This window comes from Cynocephalus volans, chromosome 17 (genome assembly GCF_027409185.1).
Source record: "Cynocephalus volans isolate mCynVol1 chromosome 17, mCynVol1.pri, whole genome shotgun sequence".
In the NCBI taxonomy this organism is placed as follows: domain Eukaryota; kingdom Metazoa; phylum Chordata; class Mammalia; order Dermoptera; family Cynocephalidae; genus Cynocephalus; species Cynocephalus volans.
This window is the reverse complement of record NC_084476.1, coordinates 17,938,190-17,963,449: the sequence shown is the minus strand read 5'-3', so window position 1 is coordinate 17,963,449 and position 25,260 is coordinate 17,938,190. Positions and strand designations below refer to the sequence as shown.

The 25,260-nt window shown below is 39.9% G+C and overlaps 1 protein-coding gene across 1 annotated transcript in view; it reads right to left on the bottom strand.

Annotated features, from left to right (window-relative positions):
• The window catches only part of BRINP1 (BMP/retinoic acid inducible neural specific 1), a 130,139-nt gene extending 110,573 nt beyond the window's left edge, over nucleotides 1-19,566 (bottom strand). Inside the window, exon 1 of the mRNA XM_063082621.1 lies at nucleotides 19,349-19,566. Coding sequence (XP_062938691.1) covers nucleotides 19,349-19,566 — 218 coding nt within the window. The remainder of the gene's footprint in view (nucleotides 1-19,348) is intronic.
• Between the last annotated feature and the right edge of the window lie 5,694 nt (nucleotides 19,567-25,260).

The window sequence follows — 25,260 nt, the reverse complement described above, 5'->3', positions numbered from 1 at the left end:
CAAACCATTAGCATGACTAACTAAAAAAAGAAGAGAGAAGATCCAAATAACAAAAATTAGAAATGAAAAAGGTGATATTACAACTGACATCTGAAATGCAAGGAATCATTTGAGACTACTATAAACAACTATATACCAACAAATTTGAAAATCTGGAGGAAATGGATAAATTTCTGGACACACACAAGCTACCAAAACTGAGCCAAGAAGATGTAGAAAATCTGAACAGACCAATAACAATAAAGGAGATTGAAGCTGTTATCAGAAGGCTCCCAACAAAGAAAAGCCCAGGACCAGATGGATTCACAGCAGAATCTTACCAAACATTCAAAGAGGAATTGACACCAATTCTTTACAAACTATTACAAAAGATTGAAACAGAGGCAAATCTCCCAAACTCATTTTATGAAGCAAACATCACCCTGATACCAAAACCAGGTAAAGATACAACTAAAAAAGAAAACTACAGGCCAATATCCTGGATGAACATAGATGTAAAAATCCTCAATAAAATACTAGCTAACAGAATACAGCAACACATACATAAAGTTATACACCACAATCAAGTGGGATTCATCCCAGGGATGCAAAGTTGGTTCAACATATGCAAATCAATAAATGTGACACACCATATTAATAAACTCAAACACAAGGACCATATGATCATCTCTATAGATGCTGAAAAAGCATTTGATAAAGTTCAGCACTCATTCATGACAAAGACCCTCTATAAGTTAGGTATAGAGGGAAAGTATCTCAACATAATTAAAGCCATATATGCCAAACCCACAGCCAATATCATCCTGAATGGGGAAAAGCTGAAAGCTTTTCCTTTAAGAACAGGAAGTAGACAAGGATGCCCACTCTCACCACTCTTATTCAACATAGTGTTGGAAATACTAGCCAGAGCAATCAGAGAAGAGAAGGAAATAAAGGGCATCCAGATGGAAAAGATGAAGCCATGCTGTCCCTCTTTGCAGAAGACATGATCCTATATATCGATCAGCCTAAAGCCTCTACAAAAAACTCTTGGAGTTGATAAGTGATTTTAGAAAAGTAGTTGGATACAAAATCAACACACAAAAATCAGTAGCATTTCTATTCTCCAATAGTGAACATGCAGAAAGAAATCAAGAAACCTTGCCCATTTACAATAGCCACCAAAAAATTAAAATACTTAGGAACTGAATTAACCAAGAATTTGAAAAATCTGCTGAGAGAAATTAAAGAAGATACAAGAAGATGGAAAGATATCCCATGTTCTTGGATTGGAAGAATCAACATTGTGAAAATGTCCATACTACCCAAGGTAATATATACAAATTCAATGCAACTCCTATCAAAATTCCAATGACATTTTTCTCAGAAATGGAAAAATCTATCCAGATATTTATGTGGAATAAAAAAAGACCATGCATAGCCAAAGCAATGTTGAGCAAAAAAATAAAGCTGGAGGCATAACACTACCTGACTCTACTACAAAGCTATAATAACCAAAACGGCATAGTCCTGGCATAAAAACAGACTCACTGATCAATGGAATAGAATAGAGAATCCAGAAATCAACCCACACACCTACAGCCATCTAATCTTTGACAAAGGCACCAAGCCTATACACTGGGGAAGAGACTGCCTCTTCAGCAAATGGTGCCGGGATAACTGGATATCCATATGCAGGAGAATGAAACTAGACCCATAACTCTCACCATATACTAAAATCAACTCAAAATATATTGAAGAATTAAATATACACCCTGAAACAATAAAACTTCTCAAAGAAAACATAGGAGAAACACTTCACGAAGTAGGACTGGACACAGACTTCATGAATACAACCCCAAAAGCACAGGGAACTAAAGGAAAAATAAACAAATGGGATTATATCAAACTAAAAAGCTTCTGCACAGCAAAAGAAACAATTAACAGAGTTAAAAGACAACCAACAGAGTGGGAGAAAATATTTGCAAAATATACATCTGACAAAGGATTAATATCCAGAATATACAAGGAACTCAAACAACTTTACAAGAAAAAAGCAAGCAACCCAATTAAAAAATGGGCAAAAGAGCTAAATAGGCATTTCTCTAAGGAAGGCATAGGAATGGCCAACAGACATATGAAAAAATGCTCAACATTAGTCAGCATTCAGGAAATGCAAATCAAAACCACACTGAGATACCATCTCACCCCAGTTAGGATCGCTACTATCCAAAAGACTGTAAACAATAAATACTGGTGAGGTTGCAGAGAAAAAGGAACTCTCATACATTGTTGATGGGACTGCAAAATGGTGCAGCCTCTATGGAAAATGGTATGGAGGTTCCTCAAACAATTGCAGATAGATCTACCATATGACCCAGCTATCCCACTGCTGGGAATATACCCAGAGGAATGGAAATCATCAAGTTGAAGGTATACCTGTTCCCCAATGTTCATTGCAGCACTTTTTACAATAGCTTAGAGTTGGAACCAGCCCAAATGTCCATCATCAGATGAGTGGATATGGAAAATGTGGTATATCTACAAAATGGAATACTACTCTGCTATAAAAAAGAATGAAATACTGCCATTTGCAATGACATGGATGTACCTAGAGATAATTATATTAAGTGAAACAAGTCAGGCACAGAAAGAGAAATATCACATGTGCCCACTTATTTGTGGGAACTAAAATAAGTAAATAAATACACAAAAAAACAGGAGGGCAGGGAAGAAGACATAACAATTACAATTCCTTGAAGTTGATATGACAATCATACAGAAAGGACATTGTTGTGAGGGAGAGGGGAAAGGTAGGAGGCAGGGAGGTTTTGGTAATTGGCCACAATAATCAACCACATTGTATATTGACAAAATAAAATAAAACTAAAAAAATAAATAAATATGCAAAAATCAGTGGTGTTTTAATACATTAGCAATGAACTATTCAAAAATAAAAAAGTCAACCCCATTTACACTAGCCGGAAAGAGAATAAAATACTTAGGAATAAACAACCAAAAAGGTGAAAAACTTGCACACTGAAAATTATAAAACATTGGTGAAGGGAATTAAAAAATTAAAAATGACACAAATAAATGGGTTGTGAGAGTTAATACTGTTAAAATATTCACACTATCTGAAGTGATCTACAGAGTCAATGCAAATCTTATCAAAATTCCAATGGCATTCTTACAGAAATAGAAAAAAAATAAAACACCCTAAATTCATATGCAACTACAAAAGACCCCTCAAAGCCAAAGCAATCTTGAGCAAGAAAAACAAACCTGGAGGCATCACACTTCCTGGCTTTAAAATATATTACAAAGCTACAGTAGTGAAAACAGTATGGTAAAGTAGTCATCTCTTGTATGCAGGGCAAAGTTCCAAGACCCCCAGTGTATGCCTGAAATTACTGATAGCACCCAACTCTCTATATACTATGTTTTCTTCCTATACATATATAACTATGGTAAGGTTTAATTTATAAATTAGGAACCGTAAGAGATTAACAACAATAATATAATAAAACAATCATAACTATGCCAGCATCACTGCTCTTGAACTTTGGGGCCATTAGTAAGTAAAATAAGGGTTGCTTGATTACCTGCATTGCAATACTGCAACAGTTGATCTGATAACTGAGACAGCCACTAAGTAACTAATGGGCAGGTAGTGTATACAGCATGGGAATGCAGGACAAAGGAATGATTCATATGCAGCTGGAACAAAGTGGGATGGCTGAGATTTCATCATACTATTCAGAACAGCACACAATTTAAAATTTGTAAATTGTTTATTTCTGGAATTTTCCATTTAATATTTTCAAACCACAGTTGATCGCAGGTAACTGAAACCAAAGAAAGCAAAACCACTGATAAAAGGGGACTACTGTATCAGCATAAAAACCAACATATAAACTAATAGAACAGAATAGGGAGAGCAGAAATAAACCTATGCATACACATTCAACTGGTCTTCAACAAGGATGCCAAGAACACACAATAGAGAAAGAATGATCTCTTCAATAAATGATGTTGGGAAAAGTGGAAATCCACATTCAGAAGAATGAAATTACACCCTTATCCCACACCATATACAAAGTCAACTCAAAATGGACTAAAGACTTAAATGTAAGACCCGAAACCATACAACTATTAGAAGAAAACAAGAAAACAGGAAAAAAGCTTCTTGAAGTTGGTTCAGGCAATGATTTTTTGGATATAACACTAAAAGCACAGGCAACAAAAGCAAAAACAGACAAGTGAAATTGCATCAGACTTTAAAGCTTCGGCACATTCAAGGAAACAATCAAAAGAGTGAAAAGACAACCTGTAAAATGAGAGGAAATATTTGCAGTCCGTAACATATAAGAAATTTGGACAACTGAAGAGAAAAACAGAAAAAGACAAAAACAAATAATCAATTAAAAATTGGGTTAAGAAACTGAATTTTTCCCAAGACATATAAATGGCCAACAGGTGTGTGAAAAAGTGTTCAACATCAATAATTATCAAAGCCACAATGAGATATCACCTTATGCCTGTGAGAATAGCTAGTGCAAAATAATAATAATAATGATGATGAAGGATAACTGTTAGCAAGGAGTTGAAGAAAAGGGAGACTTTTTATACTGTTGGTGGGAATGCAAATTTATAAAGCCCTTTTCGAAAATAGTATGAGGGTTCCTCAAAAAATTACAACTAGAACTAGTATGTGATTCAGCAATTCCACTTCTGGGTATGTATCAGAAAAATAAAATAAAATCACTATGTTGAAGAGATATCTGCACTCCCAGGTTCATTGCAGCATTATTCACATTACCCAAAATATGAAAACAATCTATTACTCAGCCTTTAAAGGAAAGGAAATCTTTCCATTTGCAACAACATGGATGAACCTGGAGGACATTGTGCTAAATGAAATAAGCCAGTCACAGAGAAACACTGCCTGATCTCACATACGTAGAATTTAAAAGAGTCAAACTCATAAAAGCAGAGACTAGAATGATGGTCACCAAGCATAAGGAAGATGAAGAAATGGAAAGATGCTGGTGAAAGTGTACAAACTTTCAATTATGCGAGATAAATAAGTTCTGGAGATGTATGAGGTACAGTATGGTGACTATAGTTAACAATACTGCATTGTGTACTTGAAATTGCTAAGAGAATAGATCTTAAGGGTTCTCATCACAAAAAAAGAGAGAGACAGAGACAGAGAATGGTTACTATGTGAAGCAATGGATATGTTAATAAGCTTGACTGTGATGATCATTTTACAGTGCATACATATATCAAAACATCAAGTTGCACACCTTAAATGTATATAATTCCTATTTGTCAATTATACCTCAATAAAGTTGAAAAAATGAAAAAAAGAAATGGAAAGTATTTTAGTAATCACTCTGTCCAAAACTCTAGTGTTATAGATGAGTGGAATCAAGGCTCAAGTCACAAGGGGATGCAGTGTTGAGAGTGGGGTAGGACTCGGGCTCCTTGATCCCCAGGGGTACCCCCCCTACACCTTCCAAGCACTCTATAACTAGTAGGTACAAGCACAGACACTGGAACCACATTGCATAAATTTAATTCACAGTTATATGACCTCCCAGCTCGGTGACCTTGGGCAAATTACTCCTCTGAGCCTCCATTTCCTCATCTGTAAAATGGGGTTAAAGATACTACTGTTACAAAGGGTTGTTGTGGGATCAAATGACCTAATTGAGCTATATAAGCTTTATATCTTAATGTCATATTTAGTATCATATCAAACTAGTTGATTAGTACCATTCTTTTATGCTTTATTTTATGTTTCAACTTCCTTCTTGGTTCCAGAATGAATTCCAGCTGAATTCTGTTTTGGATCCCCGACTCCACCCCTATTTATTCTGATCATTTGGTTCAACATACAACAAGGGAGGGAGAGTTACACGGTAAGGAGGTTCTACTTCCTGAATCCTCTCTCTTTAAAAATTCCTAGTCTCTAGTAGCCTCTTCCCTTGCCCTTGTTAATAATAATAATAACAATAATAATAACAACAACAACTAAAAAGCAGGTTGAGCTGAAGCTGCTGGAGTGAGGACTCTGTTCTGTCTTCAGGAAGTGCAATACAACCTCCATTTTTCTTTTGCTGACAAGCATCCCAGGCCTGGGTGCCCCAGTGCCTTTTTGTAAATCAAAAGAATATTGAACTCATTATGTTGAAGCACAAATTATCCTTTCATCGGTCAATTTGCCTGGGTCAACTGCTCTTGCACATTTATTCTGGACATGTAAAAGACAGGACATCTAACGGCCCTTCTCCAATAATACAGCAGCCATTCATTTTGTTATCCTAAAATGACATTCTGAAATCAAGCCATTTGAATGCAATCATTAGGTACCAAAGCACTATCTCCCGTCAGAGCAATGGAAGGAATCCAAAGTCCGTCCCCGGGTACCAGTAAACAGGAACAAGAAGGTCCCTATTTACATGATGGTGCAGGATTTACCAAGCACATTTACTTTCACTTTCTCTTTTGAGCATCACATTGTGCAGTTCTGTGCAGGAGGTAAGGACTATTAGTTCCTCTTTAAGGAGGAAGAAATGGAGGGTCAGAGAGAACAGATCACACTCAAAGACCTAATGGAGAAAGGAACAAGACTCGAGTGCAAATCTTTTACAGACTGAGTTTTCTTTCACCCCATCCTCTTCCTCCACTTCTTCCTTGCTGTTTTCAGTAACCAACTTCCAGAGTCCTGGCTTATGTGAACTGAACATTTCAGTACATGACTTTCAGACTGTGTCTTCACTCCCCAGTCCTGTCTTTATTCCATGTGCCAGCATCAAATACCTCCAACCTCTCAGCCCCTTGACCATTTCCATCTCCTTCATTCCCGCCCTCTTCCACCCCTCTATTTTCTCCCATGGATACTCTAGAACCTGTCATCTCTGAAAGCTCTTCTAACTAACATATTATATTAAAACATCCCAGTCTCTAACTTGTCTATCTACTCTTCCACCTCTTTAAGACTTCTAGGCCCATGACCCTCTCCTTTCCCTTTATCTATTACCTACTGTCTTTGCTTCCTTTCATATCCAACTTAGTTCCAAATGATCCATGCAGACATTTACTTTTGACCACTACTCATTTTTTAAATTAATTAATTTATTTTAACTGACAAGTTAAAATTGTATACATTTTTTATTGCATAACTTGATGTTTTGATATATTGAGGGTCTTCAAAAAGCTCACCGAAAGATTCATATTATCTTTTGATTCTGTTTTCCACAAACATTTTGAAATATTCTCATATGTATACATTGTGGAATGGCTAAATCAAACTAATTCACATATGCATTATCTCACATATCATTTTGGGGCGTGAGAACACTTAAAATCTACTCTCAGTGATTTTTCAAGAATATATTAACTATAGTCATCATGGTGAAGAACAGATCTCTTGCATTTACTTTTCCTATTTAACTGACATGTTTTTTATCCTTTGACCAACATCTTTACCACACCCACTCATTCCCAGCCCCTGGTAATCACCATTCTATTCTCTGCTTCTGTGAATTCAAGTTTTTTAGATTTCACATATAAGTGAGAACATGTGGATTTTTGTTTTTCTATGCCTGGCTAATTTCACTTAATATAATGTCCTCAAGGTTCATCCGCATTGTTGCAAATGACAGGATGTCTTTCTTTTTTATGGCTGAATAGCATTCTATTGTGTATGTATACCGCATTCATCCGTTGATGGACACAGGTTGATTCGACACATTGGTTATTTTGAATAATGCTGCAATGAACACAATAATGCAAATATCTCTTTGACATACTGATTTCATATCCTTTGGATATATACCCAGTAGCAGGATTGTTGGACTCTATGCGAGATCTATTTTCAATTCGGGGCCAACTGTCTTGCCCAATTGTTTTTCCATTTCATCCACTTGCCAAACCCTTGCCCTGTTGAACCCAACACTTCCACCATCCTTGCTGTTACCCCCAAATTTCAGTTATTTGGGTGAATAATATCCCAGCTTCACACATTATAGCCATTCTAAATTGATGGTCAGCAAACTTACCAAAGCTCTATCTCATAGGGCTTCATGACCTGATTCTACTACTGGTTTCTCTGGCTTGCATGGAAACAATTGCCCTGCCCATCACCCATATTGAGTTACTTGCAGGACCCAGAACAAGTCTGTCACTCTCTGGACACCCCCTCAAAACACATACACACAATCATATACCCCTACTTAAAAAAGTCTTCTCGATATTCTTCTTTAATCTTGCAAGACCTACTTTCATGTTCCTTCCTTACATTTCCACTCCATTTCAAGCTTCTTTCCCAGCACTCTTCATACTAGGTGTAGATCTGGCTGCTTGTTGTCTTTCCCCAGCTACCCTACAGTGCTCCTGAAGAGCAAAGATCAGTAATGCTTTGGAGTCATTAGAGACTAACACAGTGCCTGCACACAGCAGGGACTCAAATATTTGTTGAATTACTGCACGGGTGAGCTCTTCCTTCCATAAAGTCAGACACTCCCAAATGAGTCAACAACACAGAGACTTTCATATCATTTGTATTTACCTTCTTTCCCATATGATCATACTCCCGCATCCATGTGATGTAAAATGGGTGTCACGCTAGAGTCGCAGAGAAGCTGCCACAAGTGCTCAGAGATGGAGGCTGCACCCTGCTGGCCTTTTCTGAACAACAAATATGCATTTTGAAAAACAGTAGTTTCCCTCCTACCCCACCCCACACACTTTGTCCTGAAATGCTGCCGATTGCTGTGAAGGTGCTTGGATGAGAAGTCATCCCTGAGGGACTGATGTACCCAAGCACTACACATCAAAGACAGCCTGGTAAGCACCATGCAGCAGGCACTAGAAGATAAGATGTGGCAGACTTCTCCCATCACTTGGTCTGTTTAATAAATTAGACATCTGCAAATCATGGGGTATGTACTGTATACATGAATCAATGCATGCTGATAGCTTGTAAGTATGCTGGCCTCTGGATTCCTGTTACACGTGCCTCCCTCAGGGCATAAGAAATGTTCCTCTCTCTAGTCCTCCTTCTTATCTTCCTCCTAAAAAGTGTCTTCTTAGTCTAACGGTGGAGCAAGTGCTATCTTCATAGGGTAATTATGCTACAGAGCACACCAGCCAGTCACTGCCCCTGTCATCTTGGAGGTTCTAGCAAGACTTCTCAGAGTACCTGTTGCCGAATTTCTGGGGGCTGGTGCTTCAGATATTTGTTTTAGCAACCAGTCCTCGGGCACTTGCTCTGTGCTAAATGCTATCATATATTGTCTTCTTAAACCTTCTCAACAATCTGGAAATTTATCTCCATTTTTCAGATGGAGAAATTGAGGCTCAAATAGTTTAAGCAATGTGCCTGCAACTTCATGGGTGGGAAGTGGCAGAGCCAGGATTCAAACCAAGGTCTGCTTGAGTCTAAAGACTTGCGTAGCTATAGCAACTGTTTTAGGGTTCACATGAGCTTAAATACTGACTTGGCAGCTAGAAGTTTCCATCAACTTGAGCAGGAAAAAGTCAGACACAGATCAAGGGTGAAATTCAAAGCCAGACTGGGAAGACACTGTTAATGAGACACTGTGATTCCTGTGCCCAGGAGGAAGGCCTTGAGAGATAAAGAAATTGCCCAGAGGCAGAAGCCTGGGCATTCTGGTTTCTTTCATTAGCGATACAAAGGAATTCAGAAGCTGCAAAACTCTGCATAAAAGAATGCATCCTGCCACAGGGTGCCAAGAATGGAATTGGGGCAGGTAAGCCTGAAAAGCACAGGAAAAGGGCTGCCTGACCTGTGGTTGGTGGCACTGAATGGTACTTGGGAGTTACTGAATTTCACCCTCATTGCCTTTGTCTTAGCTCTATCACTCCCTTCTATCCTTTAAATTACTGCCACGGATTTCTAACCCTTCTCTTTCTTCCTTCCACCCACTTCTCACACTGCAGTCAGAGGAATTCTAAATGTCTTGGTCAGTCTCATGTTTTAAACGCTTCATTGTTTTCCTGTTGTCCACATCAAGCAAGGCACAGGTTCTAACCTACTTAACCTGAACCCAGTGCAAACTCTGCTAATCAAACGTGGCACAATTTTCCCCTGAGCCAAAACATGACCACAATATAGACTCAAAGTCAGTGTTTTTCAAACTGTTAAGGCCCACCCCATTAGTGGAGGCTGATATCAATGTAGCTGGCAGGCACCAGCATTTTAAAAGAATAAATGAGTCAGAAAGGAATAGATTAAATTTGAATAGAATAGAATAGAAAATATCAAGATGCATCACATGTAGTAAGGTTAAGTTTTTCCTCATGAATTTTCATTTCAATTACATATTTTTATCTATGTCTCTTGCTAGGTTTACTGAGTGTCAATGCAAAATGTATTTCTTCACGTCAGTTAAAGTCAAAAAATGTAAAATACATCAACAGCAGAAATACTGCTCTAAATAGCTATCTAGTAGTATTCTGCCAATTAACTGGAGTTTGAAGGTTGGGTGAAATCAATTTGCCTCATCAAATTCCTTTCACTGTTGGCTCCCAACCTCTATCCAGACTTATGTCCTACCATCAGTACTATTCAAAATACACATACAATACACCAAGACATTTAGTTCTAGGCTTTTTCCTGCCTCCCTGCCTGAGACGCTTTTCTCCTCTCTGCCTTCTCATGAACTTATAACCCTCCTTGAAGACTGTGCTCATGCTCCTTCCTCTAGCACGCCTTCCCAGAATTGTCTTCCCCTCATTCTTCCCCACCTTCCCCACCCCAGTGCTATAGAAGTTCTCTTCCCCTGCACAAACATAGCGCCCATGGGATTGCTCAGTCAGGGAATTTCGCACAAGGCACTGTGGTTATTTGTCTTTCAGTCAGTTTTTCCTTAAGACACCATGAGTTCCTGGAGAGCAGAGATCCAGACTTGTCTCCCCCCATCCCTAGAAAATAGTGCAGGGCCTGACCAGTAGGACTTTGGAAATCAGTAAACGTTTTTCAAATGAAGAAGGAAGCTGTAGGTGCTCCAGATCATGGATCCAGTCCCTGCCTTTCTTCCTGAGCCAAGATTTAGAGCACAGAGTCTGAATCCCTTAGGGCTTGTCTTCATTTCTTCTCTCGATTTCCCACATCATAATAGTATAAAGACATGGTGTCAGTCTGTCCATATGAGTGGGTGGGCAAGTAGGTCCATTTTCAGACACTGCTCCTAACTAAAGAGAAACGATGGCTCTGCGGAGACTGTAGCACACTATGGTTTTCCACTCACAAAAGTCAGTTTGGTAATGGCATGGGAGCAAGGAAGTAAACTACTGCAAAGGCACCAATTGGGTGGCAATAAAGCTATCATTCCTGGAACTGGAAGATCAATTTTAAATAAAGAGCACTGAAGATTATCTCTGAGTTGACACCAAGTGGCCCGGGGGATGTTTGCCGGATGTGCGTCTCCACTCCCTTCTATTCAGGGAGACCTTGATCAGAAATTTGGAGTAAGTGAGGGATAAAGTGAGGGGAAGAGGGCAGGTTCACAGCTTTCCCCAGTGCTGCCAACTTCTAAGTGGCTGAAATTGACAAATACAATTGGGATATCATCCTAGTCTCATCTTATTTTGGGTCTATGAGGCATGCTCTGAAAAAAAAAAGAAAAAGCACCTGCTAAAACACCTGATCTAAGCTGGAGCTAACAACAGACCCTAAATATTTTACTTCCTAGGGAGTACTGTGGTCAGAGTAGAAACCTACCGGAATTCCCAGAAGAATGGAGACCGTTTTTTTTCCAGAGTGGAGAACTAGTTTCCTTCAAATGCTCCCTCTGTGCAGCAGAAAGCAAAGACTGATTCACTTCCCTGGATGTATCAATTGCCACCCTGCTCTGAGGCTATAACTAAGAGCATGGAAAATCCCTTCCCATTTGATCCTACAGCCAAACTCTTTGAGATTCCAGCCATCCCAGTGGTACCTATATTTAAGCCACCCCAGTTCAAACTCACAAGGACCAAAATCTAAGATTATTTGTTCTAATATCCTTCTCATCGCTTTTTTCTTCTTTTTTCCAGAAATACTAAAGCAGAGTTTCTCAACCTCTGCACAGCTGACACTGTGTACCAGATAATTCTTTGCTGCAGAGGGCTGCCCTGTACATTGTAAGATATTTAACAGCATCCCCGATTCCTGGCTTCTACTAGCTAATGACAGGAGATCACCCCACCAGCACTACCACCACCAGATAGACACTAAAAATGTCCCCAGACATTGCCAAATGTTCCCTTAGGTAGTAAAATCACTCCTGACTGACAATCATTGCTCTAGCTCATGTCTGTCCTAGGACAATTAATTCTAGATATCTGAGGAAGGATCCAGGCATTGGTATTTTTTAAAAGCTCTGCGTGTAATTCTAATGCTCAACGACGTCCTTACATATAGAATCAAGGTCTTACCTAACTCCTCAATTGTTGCTCTACCCTCTGTTGAAGTTCCAATATCTATCCCATGGGTTGGAATGTGAAATTTAGAAATATGAAATAAAAAAGAGAAAGAGAAAAAGAAAAAAGCAAAGTCATGTGACAGGAAAACTGAAGCTGCTGATTCTATTCCTTTCAATCATAAACCAGGAGGTGGATTTAGACAAAAGTACTCAAAGCAAAAGTTCAACAGGAAGACTGGCTTTCTCAGCCAGGTGCCAGTTACCCAAACTGCAGAAGTGTCCCTTTTAGAGTGTTTTGACATAAGCTAGAATCCAAAGAAGCAACACTCAACCTTCAAAGCCAGGTAGAGCCAGCAAACAGTTCCCTAAACCTGCTCGCCAGAATTTCAATCCCTCTGTGAAAAAGAGGTTATATGGTCAAAGAGGTTTGGTCAAATATGATTAAATAGTCTAATATTAATAAAAGCCCTATGGTATGGAGGCTTGTGTAACGTTATCTGAGTTTCCCATAGGTATATTTTTATCACTTGAGGCAATGTAACATAGTCAAGGATGCAGACTCTGGAATCAAGCTTTCTTATGACAGATCCTACTCTACCATGAATTAATACTTTACACAAGTTATGCAAATGAAGATAATAGCAATATATACTACACCGGATTAATATAAGAAGCAGATGGAATAATTTCTACACGTGTACAGCACAATGCTAGTCATCTAAGATTTCAATGTTATGTTGGATACATATTTTTGCATCCTAAATCTTAAAATTAATAAGTAGTGAGCATTTTTCATATCATTAAAATTTCCTTAAAAATTGAAAAGAAAAGATTTCCATGTTAGCAATTAACTTATCATTGTTGTTACTATTACTTATCTGACTGTGGGATCCTTTTTGTTTGTTTGTTTTTTCTTAGAAAACACCTTTTAACATCACATTGAACTAGAGGTTCAAGTAGTATACACTAAGAAATGCTGATTTAGACTAATTCTAGCCACACAAAGAAAAATATAATCCTTGCACTGCATGACGTCAAGATTCCATCTGCAATCAAGAGGCTGGAGACTTCTTTTGAGATCAACCACAAGTCTCCTGAATGAGGTGGTGGTATTGGGCTTCTCTCTTATCCCCACTTATCTGTAAGCTCCTTGAGGGCAAGGAACTTACCTATCTTATACATCATTGACTCTCCAATACACAGCATCTGGCATATCTTGGTGCCCAATGCATACGCTTGAATGATTGCCGGGGAAGGACCACATCTCGTCCACCTTTGTAGAATTGTCCACCTACCCCCAGCTCCATTCATTGAGCCAAGTAGCTTTCCACAAAACTTCCTACAGATATTTTTGTGAAACACATGAAAGAACCATCAGGACAGATTATAACTCTGATTCAAACAACTCAGAAATAAATACGCAAGACAACTAGGCAATTAGACTTGGTTTACCAAGATTTGATTTACCCTTGACTTTCAGATATAAATTTAGAATTCATCGGGAGGTGCAACATAAGCCACAAACCACTTGCTCTGAAACCTGCAGGGAAAACCACACAGTAGGAAGCCACCTCTTGTGAGTGTTACCAGTATCTTCCCTCTGCTCTGACTCTAGAACTAAAGCCTACAAATAGTATCATAATTCTCATATTAAATCCACCTTTGAAATAATTGCTAAATTTCCAGCAGTTTACAGCAACTACTGATGATCTCAAGTCAGGATAAAAATTAACAGAAAATAAAACACAGAAAGGCAGTACACAACACCAGAAAAACCTCTGGGCCAAACTGACTTTTAAATTATTATAAGAAGAAAAGAAATAATTTCCATAATCTAATCAGCCCCTGGGGTGAAGAACGGAACTTGTTTTTATGAAACTCCTGCAAAATCACAAGCTCTATATACTTGATATATAAATTATTTCACACCACGACTACACAGGTATTTAATACCATCTCCATTTTACAGATGAGAAAACTGAGTTTCAGAGAGGTTGCAACTTGCCCCTGGTCAAAGGAAATCTCTTGGTATTTGGAAATAAACCAGGGAACTGAGAATCAGGGTGAGTCGTGACAGCATAGAGTTAAGAGCTTACATGTGGAGTCTCAGAAGCCTGCTTTGAAATCCGCCCTGCCACCTCCCAGCTATGTAATGTAAAGAATATGCTTAGTCTCTCAGTGCCTCAGTTTTCTCTTCCATAATATGGAACAATGATAGCATTTCCTTCACAGAATGGCTATGAGTAGTTGATGACTCATGTATGTATGCACTTAACGGAAAGTAAAAATAAATTATTCTATTATATTGATGATTCAGGATTCCAATGAAAAAAAATTTTGCAGAAATAAGATCATTTAAATTTTACAAAGTATCATTTAAATTTACACAAACTATCTCATTTGACCTACTAGGTAGGACAGACATTATTATCCCTTTTGACAGGGACAAAATTGAGTATCTGAAGGGGCATTCCTATCCATGGAATGATAATTATCTGCTTATTCAATTTTTATTTTATATATATTTTTGCCCCTGACTCTGAGCCTGGTGGAGGAGGGGGTGTGGGTTGTGGCGGAGAGGGAGGTGTATGCTTTATTGTTCTATTTTGGTCATCTTTGTATCACCAAATCAAAGCACAGCTTATGGCATATGCTTGGTGTTAAATTCTAAAACAATGAATGCATGAGTGAGTGAATGCTGCATAAATGGATTTGCCTGGGATGAAAAAGCTAGAAAGAGGATCTAAAATGAACAAAACCTGAGTCTCTGAACTCCAAACCCAGAGTCCTCTGCACTACCCCACGCTGTATTTTCCAATGACAATGTTTCGCAGAAACATGTAATTTTGGAGATGAGAAGGACCTTGGAGGCTACCTCAGCTAGCACTCTCATTTTACAGATGAGGAAACAGAGGCTCAGAGAAGTTCCATAATTTGGTCAAAACCTCACAGCAAGGAGGTAGGTGAGCTGGGCCAGGGCCTAGGTTCCCAGACTGAGGTTAATGGTGCTGCCACCACACCCTGACAGATTCAACAGCAGAAAACTTCCCCAGCCTCCATGTGGCAACTCAAGCGTGTGCGTGAGAGTGCGTACCTCATGCACCCAAACCACTGTGTATGCACATGTTGCTGCATGGCTTGTGAATTAACATGAGAGGGAGCTTCTGCTGGGATTTAGTATAAAAGGTTCTCATCGTTGCCCGTGGCAATCACTCCCCACCATAACTTTATGAGCTGAAGCCAGCCTCTGTGTGCATATGCGAGAGGAAAAAGATTGTCTTAACCTACTTAAGTGAGAAAGGAAGACTTTCTCCCAGTTTCTTTCTGAAGCTTCCAGATTAACCCAGGTTCCAGCCTGGATTCTAGGGAGAAGGGAACTAGCCAAGGCTTGAGGTCTGGGACATCTCAGTAAAGCTGGCTCTCTAGTATCAGACAATATGACAGTATGGTAGGAAGGCCTTTCTTTCATGATGTAAATGTCAAGTTTCTCATGTGTTGTGCCCATGTTGGCATGCAGCAAGGGACGCGCTGGAAATTGCCTACGGACATGCTGTAGAGTTTCAACAAAGCAGCAATTGACAATTGACAATTGCCCCAGTGAGCAAGTCTTAGTTGGCTTTTGCTCTGGTCTGAACCTAGATAAGTACATGTCTCTGGGTACCTATTTTCATGTATGCACATGTGCAGATTATGACAAGGGCCTCACCTAATCTTTGCACATCCTAGGTGCCAAATCAATATTTGTGGTATTTATGACCTCCCAGTAATGCCTATCCTGCACTTTTTTCTTTGTGCATGTGCTCGTGGGAGCATGTTTAATTAAGGTCAGTCTTTCCTATGAGAGCAAGGACAATGTTTGTTTTACTCATCATTGTATCATCTGCCCTAAACACAGTGCGGCCTGTAGCTGGTGCTTAATAATTATTTGAGGATTAAATGAAGGAAGGAAGGGAAAACTAGATGGCCAGGGGCCTGACTTCTGGGTTGAACTCCATTATTTAATTAACCATGTGACCTTGGCTAAATCTTACACTTAATTTTGTAGCTAGAAACAATCTCAGAGATCAGCTCGTTGGATGATGACAAACTTTGTGTTAGCAGCGGAGTCCAAAGTAAAGCATACGTGAAATCCGAACTTTGCAGATGCAAGTCTTTCCTTGTATAAGGGAGCTTTAGGGGTGGGAATCCTGCCTGATCACCCCCTTTGCCTCTCTCCCCACATAACAGTGATTTCTACAGATATTTTAGTTAATCCTCAAGATTTCAATTAACAAAGGTCGAAAACCACTGATTTACATCAACCCTAATCATTTGATAAATGAGGGAAATAGGATCCAGTCCAGGAGGGGGCTTACCTAATGCAGCAAGGCCAGTGCATGGACAACTGGAACTAGTATTCAGATATCCTCATCTCCAAACTCATTAGCAACTTTTCACTTCTCAGCATCTCTAAAAAGATCCCGAAAATGTTTGCAAAGTGGTTGTAAGAAAGAATGTTTGGAAGAATCCTTTCAGAGCTCTGAAACACTCTACATTTGCAAGCCATAATGCGGGAGGAATACGGGAGGCACCTAGCATAGCATTTGAAAGAAGGGCTTTGGGGTCAGGTAGATCAGTGTCTGGACCTTAGCTCCACCTCATATCAGATGGATGATAGATGACAATACCAACATCTTCCCCAAGTCCTGGTTTTCTCATCTGTTATGTGGTAAGGCCCTACCCACCTCACAGAGGATGTTGTGAGCACTGAATGTCCTCCCTGGCACATTAGAAGTGCTCAGTAGAAACGTGCTATTACTGAGCACTCTGTTATCTGTGGTTCTATTTAAATGTAAGTTATTTCAACAGCAATAACAAACATGTATTGATCGTCTAACATGAGCGGTAGCTCCTCATAAAAACAGCCACCGCCATGTGATATCATGATTCCTTTTCCTCAGGCCCACTTACCCTCAGTGTCTAGCATAGGGTCAGGCATACAGCATTTGCTAAGAAACATTATTGAACAAGAAACGAACACCTATAGTTCTAGCACATTCATTAGTGTGGTTTTATACTGTGTTTCCAGTTTAGGATTCACTTCTCCTTGGCTAGATGACTTTATTCAAGTCACTTATTTCCTTATCTGACTTTAAAATGGAAATAGGAATCCCAGTCATCTCAACCTTAAAGCATCCTTGGAAGGCTCAGATGGAAGAGAAAATTATACATAAAACCAAGAGGTTGTTATTATTTGACAAATCACACACAGAGCAGAATATCTGAATCTCCACTACTTCTGTTCCCCTAAACCCAACATTTCAAGCTCGGATCTTCCCCGGTACCAGAAGATTGAGATATTGGAATGTTCTGTTAAATAGTCAATGACCATCCATATTTAGTTTATGCATGCTAACAAACAAAGATGGTGTATTCTTCCAGAAACTATTTTAAGAAGCCAGATAGCTGCTGTTCACGTGTGATTTAGGAATAATTCTCCCAAGGAGTAGCCCTTTTAATCAATAATCTTATTTTTGAATTTCCAATATTCTTTTATTTTGAGGGAAGAACTGCCCCATATTTCTCATCCTTTTGCTTTTTTTCCATTTCTTACACACCCTATGTTCATTTTCCTTTGTGTTCCTACATTTCATCGTGCTCAGAAGCAACTTTTTTTTTCCCCAATAACTCTCTGCCTATTTACCACTCTTCAAGCCTCACAGAAAGTTCATCCATGAACTCTTGGATGCACAAGTGGAACCATTGCAAGACCTCGGTCAACTAGTTTGAAAGTTGTTCCAACTTTTATTTCAATATTTAGTATAGAATCACAGGCATTTGCAGCTGGTAGAGATTTTACAAATCACTCATTCCCAGACCACAATCGTGCAAAGAAGACATGCCCATTTTTCATATCAACTATCTGGAAGATTTAAGACCTGAGTTCCTGCCTTCTCAGCTGCAGGCCAAGGTTCTGTCCTATACCATGTTTTCTGGCCCTCTTATTCTAACTGGCCTCAAACTGTTAGGGTTTGCTCTTTCTTCCTTGATCTGAAGACAAAGACTACACCTCCAGAGAGTTTTCTGAATTCTGCAATTCATTTAATTCCACAACATTTATTATGTGCTTATAATAACAAGGCAGGGCAAAAATCACTCTGGGAATCCAGAAATGAATTATAAATAAATCCTTCTCTCAAAGAGTTTCCAGTTAGGTGAGAAAGAAATACAGGAAGGCACTCTAATTCCAAATGTTTAAAATTTAAAAAGAATAGGTGTGTAGAGCTGTGGATATGTCAAAAAGATGGTAACTAAGTGGAATGTGGAGAATCTAAGATAGTAGTTTCAAGGAGAAAAGGACTTTGGGCTAAATCCTCTTTCCGTGAATAGGATTTCAATAGGCCAAGAACTGGTTTAGACCTGCTCAGGAAAAGGTAGTTTAATGAGTGTCCCCACTTTTTCCAAACGTGTGAATAGGTTTGGGTAGGATATTGTTTACATTAACAGCCTTTGCAAAACAACACAACTTACTCCTGATGTGGTTGAGTAGAATTACCATGACTATAGATGCAGATAAAGCAGGGTCTGAATCTTAGTCCTTCCCTGTGACTTCAGACATGTTATTTAACCTAGGTCTAATTTGTGAAGTGGAGAAAACAAAACCAACATCTGATGGTTATTAGAAGATTTAAATGAGATAATATACAGAATAAATATTAAACCCCATGCCCAGCACACAATAAGTACTCAATAAATATTAGCTAGTTGATCTGCTCATCACTGTTAATCTCTTGTGCAAAATGAAAAAAAGAAAAGTGAAAAGCAGCCTGTGAAGGGGGTGTAATTTTTTGAGCCAGACACCTCTCCATAGAGCAAGTGCCATGCCAGTGCCTGGTCCCACAAAACACAATAGGGATGAAAGGCAAGGGCTATCTTGGCCCAGATCTTACCTGTATATCTTATATCTGGTTGTAAATCCTTGACGGTGTCTTTCCACAAAGGATAGGTAGCTCCTGGAGTGGTGGAAAGGCCCCCTGTCTGAAATAAGCCAATCAAATTCCTTGGAGACATGTTGGTCTGTCCCAGCTGGTTCCTGGTGGGAGGGCTGCACTGAGATACGGCCCCATATAAATAGGAAGTAGAGGAGCTCAACAAACCTCCAGTTCATGCTTTTCTGCCGGCCTCTTTCCTCTCATTCTTGCTCCATTCTGTGGAGTCTTATAGAGAAAAGAATAAAAAAGAAAGAAAGGAGGAAGACAGGGAAGGAAGGAGAGTAAAAGGAAGAAAAGAGACAAAGGAAAAGAAAAAAAAATGGCATTAACATATCTTCATAATAATACCTTGTATCAGTAGGGTACGTTAAGGTTTACAAAAATTGGTACATTTTCTGGTTAAAAGTATAGTATCTATGGAGAGCTGGGCCCACCTTCCTGCTTTTCTCTCATATGTCGTGTGAACAGGTACAAACTGCTTAGTCTTTTAGGGGTACAGTTTCCTCAACTGTAAAACTGAGGATGGCTTAAGTGCCTATATCTTGGCACCTGGTACATCATAGATGTTCAAGGCATATGTGTTGAAAAATAAATGAAATTAATTATTGCAGATACACAGTCTCATACAGCCAGTAAGCGATATGGAAATAAAACTCAAGTGTCCGTCCCTCCTATTTTCTTCACAAACCATCTGCCTCTCATGACGGGGACTCGATAACCAAAAATTTCTTTCTCTTCTCCTCTCACACAGGCATGAGCACAGGCTTTGCTTTTTCATGATCAGGTGAATGCACAAAGTCTTATGATGGATTATTATCATGACTATCTGGGCTGGATCCCTTAAGACATGAAGAGTTCACAAAGCTTGTTAGATTCCACTTTTACAATGACCATTGGAATGTCTCCCAAACCCAAGGAAACGTGACCGGAGAATCCACCTGTTGGTGCCTCTGAGCCTCAAGGTTCCCTGATGTGCAGAAGGGAACTAAAGGCCCAGGGGCTGAGCGGGGTCTTACACACTTCTTTTACTGTTGGAGAAATGCTTGAGACTAAGGGATGGCTTACGTAAAAGTTCCTGGAGCGGAGGACAGAAGAGAAATCCCAAGGCCATGCCAATTTTGTAAGCAAAATTTACAAGTTTTGCTCTTATCATCTCCTCGTCAGTTTACTTACTAGCTTAACACTGTACTTATGTCCCCAACCCCACTTATTCTGGAAAAGCTATCTTACTCTATACTGAACAGGATCTTTGAATCCAGGTTGCATCGGTTATAAACAATATTATTTCAGGCAAGTTGTTCAGCTCCCCTGAGTCTTAGTTTGCTCATCTGTAAAATGTGATTAATAATAGCACCTACACCCAGAACTAGAGTGACAAGTAAATGACATAGTTTAAATAAAGTGCTCCCTGCAGTGCTTGGCATATACTAAGTGCTCAATAAACAGCATGAATGGTGATGTGGATAATGATGGTGATACATGTTGACTTGGATATTGTCAACTAACTCCCTGCTAGGGAGGTGTCTGTTCACAGAAAACTGTTGTCCATCCTTCAGTAGCCAATGGAGGTCATGTCCTCAAGAGTCACTTCCCTTTTCTATTCCTTTAAAAACGTGTTAGTTGTTCCTTCCACTCAGCTCCAACTGCTCATTTTCTGTAGCTGTGTGTTACCACTTATTATTTTGTATTATACTTGTTTCTATGTCTGTCTTGTTCATTAGGCTGTGAGCCTTCATCTGGCAAGAACCTTTAGAAAACTGTTTCTCCACTTGGCTAGCTGCGTGACTCTAGACAGTCATGTCCCCTCTCTAGATCTCAGATTTTTATGTCCACTTAAAAATGTGGTGAGGACACAAACATTGTGTCAACTGTAAGACCATACATATTCATGATTAAGTACAATATCTTATTTGTCTACTCTTTTCACCTGAATTCGGAAGGTAAAGTAAAGCTAAGAAAGAAAAAAATCAAAGAAAGATGTCGGTTTCCTGGCCAGTAGGATATTGCCCTCTGTTATCCAGTTGCAGCATTTTATCTTGAGATGCTACAAAATCCACTTGTTGCTGCAAGCCCCAGCTGTCAGGGGCAAAGGAGAAAGGCACACGAGCAGAGGAGAGGGCTGGTGAAAGCTGTGGCCTGAAGTTTTATTCAGATCCTAAAACAAAACCCTACATGTGGAGTGCAAAACTGTAACAGCTGCAGCAGCCAAAACTGTCTGCCAGAGCCCACCTGAATGGCAAGCAGGGGATGGAGGCAATTGTTCAGAGATCCCAGGAGTGAGCTACAGCACAGTGACACCACAGCATGTCATCCAAACAGCCCTTCTACATGGCTTCTATTGTGAGCTTGTGAGAGAATGCTTAGCTGTTAGACTGTTTGCCAGGAAGCAGGATTCAGAACATTGCAGCTTTCAAAAGTAGAACAAGACTACACGTGGAACAGTAGCATGGATGTGGATGTGTGTGTATGTCTGTGTGTGAACGCACAAGTGTAGGAGAGTGAGACCACAGCCTACAGTCCTAGAATTAGCTGAAATTTGAAACATCTAATCCAATGCTTCACAAGTGGGGATATCTATGATTGTCATGACTGAGGGGGTGCTACTGGGGATGCTGCTAACAATCCTGCAACACACAGGGCAGCCCCCACAACAAAAATATCGGACCCACTATGTCAATGGCCCAAAAGTTGAGAAACCCTGCCCTAATCCAACTCCTTTCTACAGATCATGACCTGAGTGGTAGATCGAGCTAGACTCCCATCTTCTGGCTCCTGGTTAAGAGCTCTCATTCTGCCACATTGTCTTGGCAGGGCAGTGGATGTGTGTGGGTGCTGTATTTGAATCTGCTTTGTGGTTGGGGTCTGTGATACAACCTATATTTCAGCAAGTAGAGATGAGTGCTTTATGGAAGAAGTGGGAATATGTCTCTGTTGACTTAGAAAATTACAGTAATCCACAGAGCACTAAAAATGAAAATGAAAGTTTCTGTAAAGTGCATTTTAATAGAAATGGATATTTTGTTGGGCTAAAACAAGGATAGCACATATGTCACCCAAATGTTGTTACATGAGATATGATGACAGGCACTGTGACTCCCATTGTACTCACAAGACCATATTAGCAATAACAGTGCTGGACACTTGGAATAATATAAAGGTCACATGACTGGTATTTATTGAGCATCTACTATGTGCTTGGCTTTAAAATTTTCTGTTTTCTTTGTATTAGTCAAAGAATCCAGTCCAAAGTAGGTATTAATAAAGGTGTATTCCACAAAGTGGGCATAGCTATCCCATTTAACAGATGAGCACCTTGAGACTCAGAGACATTTAAATAACTCTCCCAAACTCATAGTTCCTAAGTGTTAAATTCAGGATTCCAACCTGTACATATCTCATTACAAAGTCTGCACAATTTCCAGAACATTCCCCACCCTCTCAGCCCAGCTGAAATTAGATCCTGCCCTCCAGAGATTTGAAATATAGAAGGGGAGTTATGCACATGCTTGAGCCATTCTAATATAAAGCATGCCACCATAAGTACTATAACGAAGAAATAAAGTCCAGTGGAGGAATAGAGGCCAGAGAAAGTGTTTTCAACCAAGAACTCTGGAAGGGCCCTTTAGAAAAGGTGGTGTTTGAGCAGGGCCTTAAATAGCATGTAAGGTTTCATTAAGCAGAGATTGGGAAAAAGGAAATTTCAGCAGAGTGTGCAGCATACAAAAAGCCTTGTGGTGCGAGGGGGCGGAGAGTGGAATGGATATGTGTTGAGGGTGTCATTCAAGGTGGCAGTGTTTCATGAGAACACATGTCCTGAGGCAGTTGATCGCCCATCTCTCTCCCTCTGCCCCTCACCAAGCAAGAACTGTGTGTTTCATTTCTGTGCTGTACATAAGGGTGAAAGCATTATGGGTGTTGAATACGTTGATCCATTCAGCCAGTATCATACTGAACATCTATTATGAGTCAGATATTGTTCTAGAAGATGATATTCACTAGTGGACAGAGAGCCCAGGCTCTCAGGGAGCTTATTTCTACTGTGGTGGGGGAAGGAGTGAGTGAATGAGCCATAACTCCATGAGAGGACGTGAGGAATGCCCAAAAGAAAAGCAACACCAGCAACAGAGCCAGCCCTGAGGGGTCCTGAGGCAGGGGCCTTGGGCCTCAACCCTGCCCCTACCGCACATCCAGGCTGGCAATGGAGCCAGCCAGAGCCCGGTATCCTCAGACGGGGCCAGGCCAGCCCTGCCCCTGCCTGCAACCGGATCCTGGAATGTACTTATTAACCACGTGTATTTCTTCGGGGTGTGTGATTTATCTGCTCATGTCCTTAACCAAGTCTCTGCTTAGATTTTTCTAATTCATTTTTAAGAGTTCATTTTTGCAATAAGGATTTAATCTTTGTGTGTTTGAAAAAAAAAAGTAGGTAGTACAATAATGGTTACCAGAGGCTGGGAAGGGTGGGGGTGGAAGGGGAAAGATTAGGGGTGAACTAATGAGGGCAAAACAATACTGTCTACTGTAAGTGAATCATTGTGCAGATATGCATGTATCAAAACAACACACTGTATCCCACAAAACTAAATATAAATAAAATTGAATTAAAAAAAAAAAAAGCAAAGCAGGTGAGCAGAGATTGAGACTGGGGCTGCTGCCTGTTACACGGGCTGTCCAGGAAAAGCATCTTTGATAAAGGGGCTTCTGAGCAGAGACCTGAGGGAGAGAGGACATGGGTGGTGCAGATCTCAGGAGAGAAGAAATGCCAGTGGAAGGAAGGAAAAGAGAAAGGGTCAGGGTCGATTTATGTGTGGACATAGTCAGAGACCAGTTTGCATTTCAATCTCCCACAGGGAGATTACAATTTAGTTGCCATGAAAGTCATTTTGAGGGAGCAAAAATGCATTAAATGAGCATTTACTACCTACCAGGAACTGCACTGGTTGCTTTACACATGTGACCTTGTGGCAGTACTGTGAGGGGGAGGAAATGCCCCATTTTACATACGGCAAGGAGGGGTGACTGAGATTCAGAAAAGTTAAGTACTGTCCCAACGCAAAGCTACAATAGCAGAGTCAGAACTGAAGGCTGTGCCATCCAGTTCCAGATCCCCTGGACACATGTGGCTATCGAGTGATTTAAATGTGGTTAGTCCAAATGGTGATGTGCTACAAGCATAAAATACACACCCACGGGATTTCAAAGACTTATCAGGAAGAATAGAATCTAAAATATTTTATACTGACCACATGTTCAAATACTACTATTTTGGATGTATTGGGTTAAATCAACGTCATTATTAAAAGGAATTTCACCTGTTCCTTTTAAATTATTTTAATATGGTTTTTGGAAACTTTAAAATTACATATGTGGCTGGTATTCTGTCTCTACTGGGCAGTGGGAGACTGGGACGAACCCTCATGCTCTACGACATCACTCAGGAAGGTCATTCATCCATCTCCACATTTTTATTAATGTTGCGGAGCCCAACTTGCTCTCCCTTGCAGCTCTTTGGTTGAGACACTGTGCACTTGCCTCCTGCCTCCAAAATGTATAAACAAACAAACAATAAAAACACTACAAATAAAAACTCTCGTGACTAAGGGCCACAGCTCCCAAACCCCATATCCTGGAGATAGCTCTGGATGTCCACCACTATGCATTTCAGAACTGTTGTTCATCCAAAAGATTCACAAAGGGAATTTCCTGCCACTGAGATTTAGAGCCTGTGAAAGAGAGGCTGGTTCTATTCCAAGCGCTGTCCTTGACCTCCTGTGACCTTCAGTGAGTCACAGGCCCACTGCTGAGCCGTGCTCTGGCTGACCAGAGCCACTGACACCAGCTGTAGCATGGAGAACATGAGGGGCCTTTGG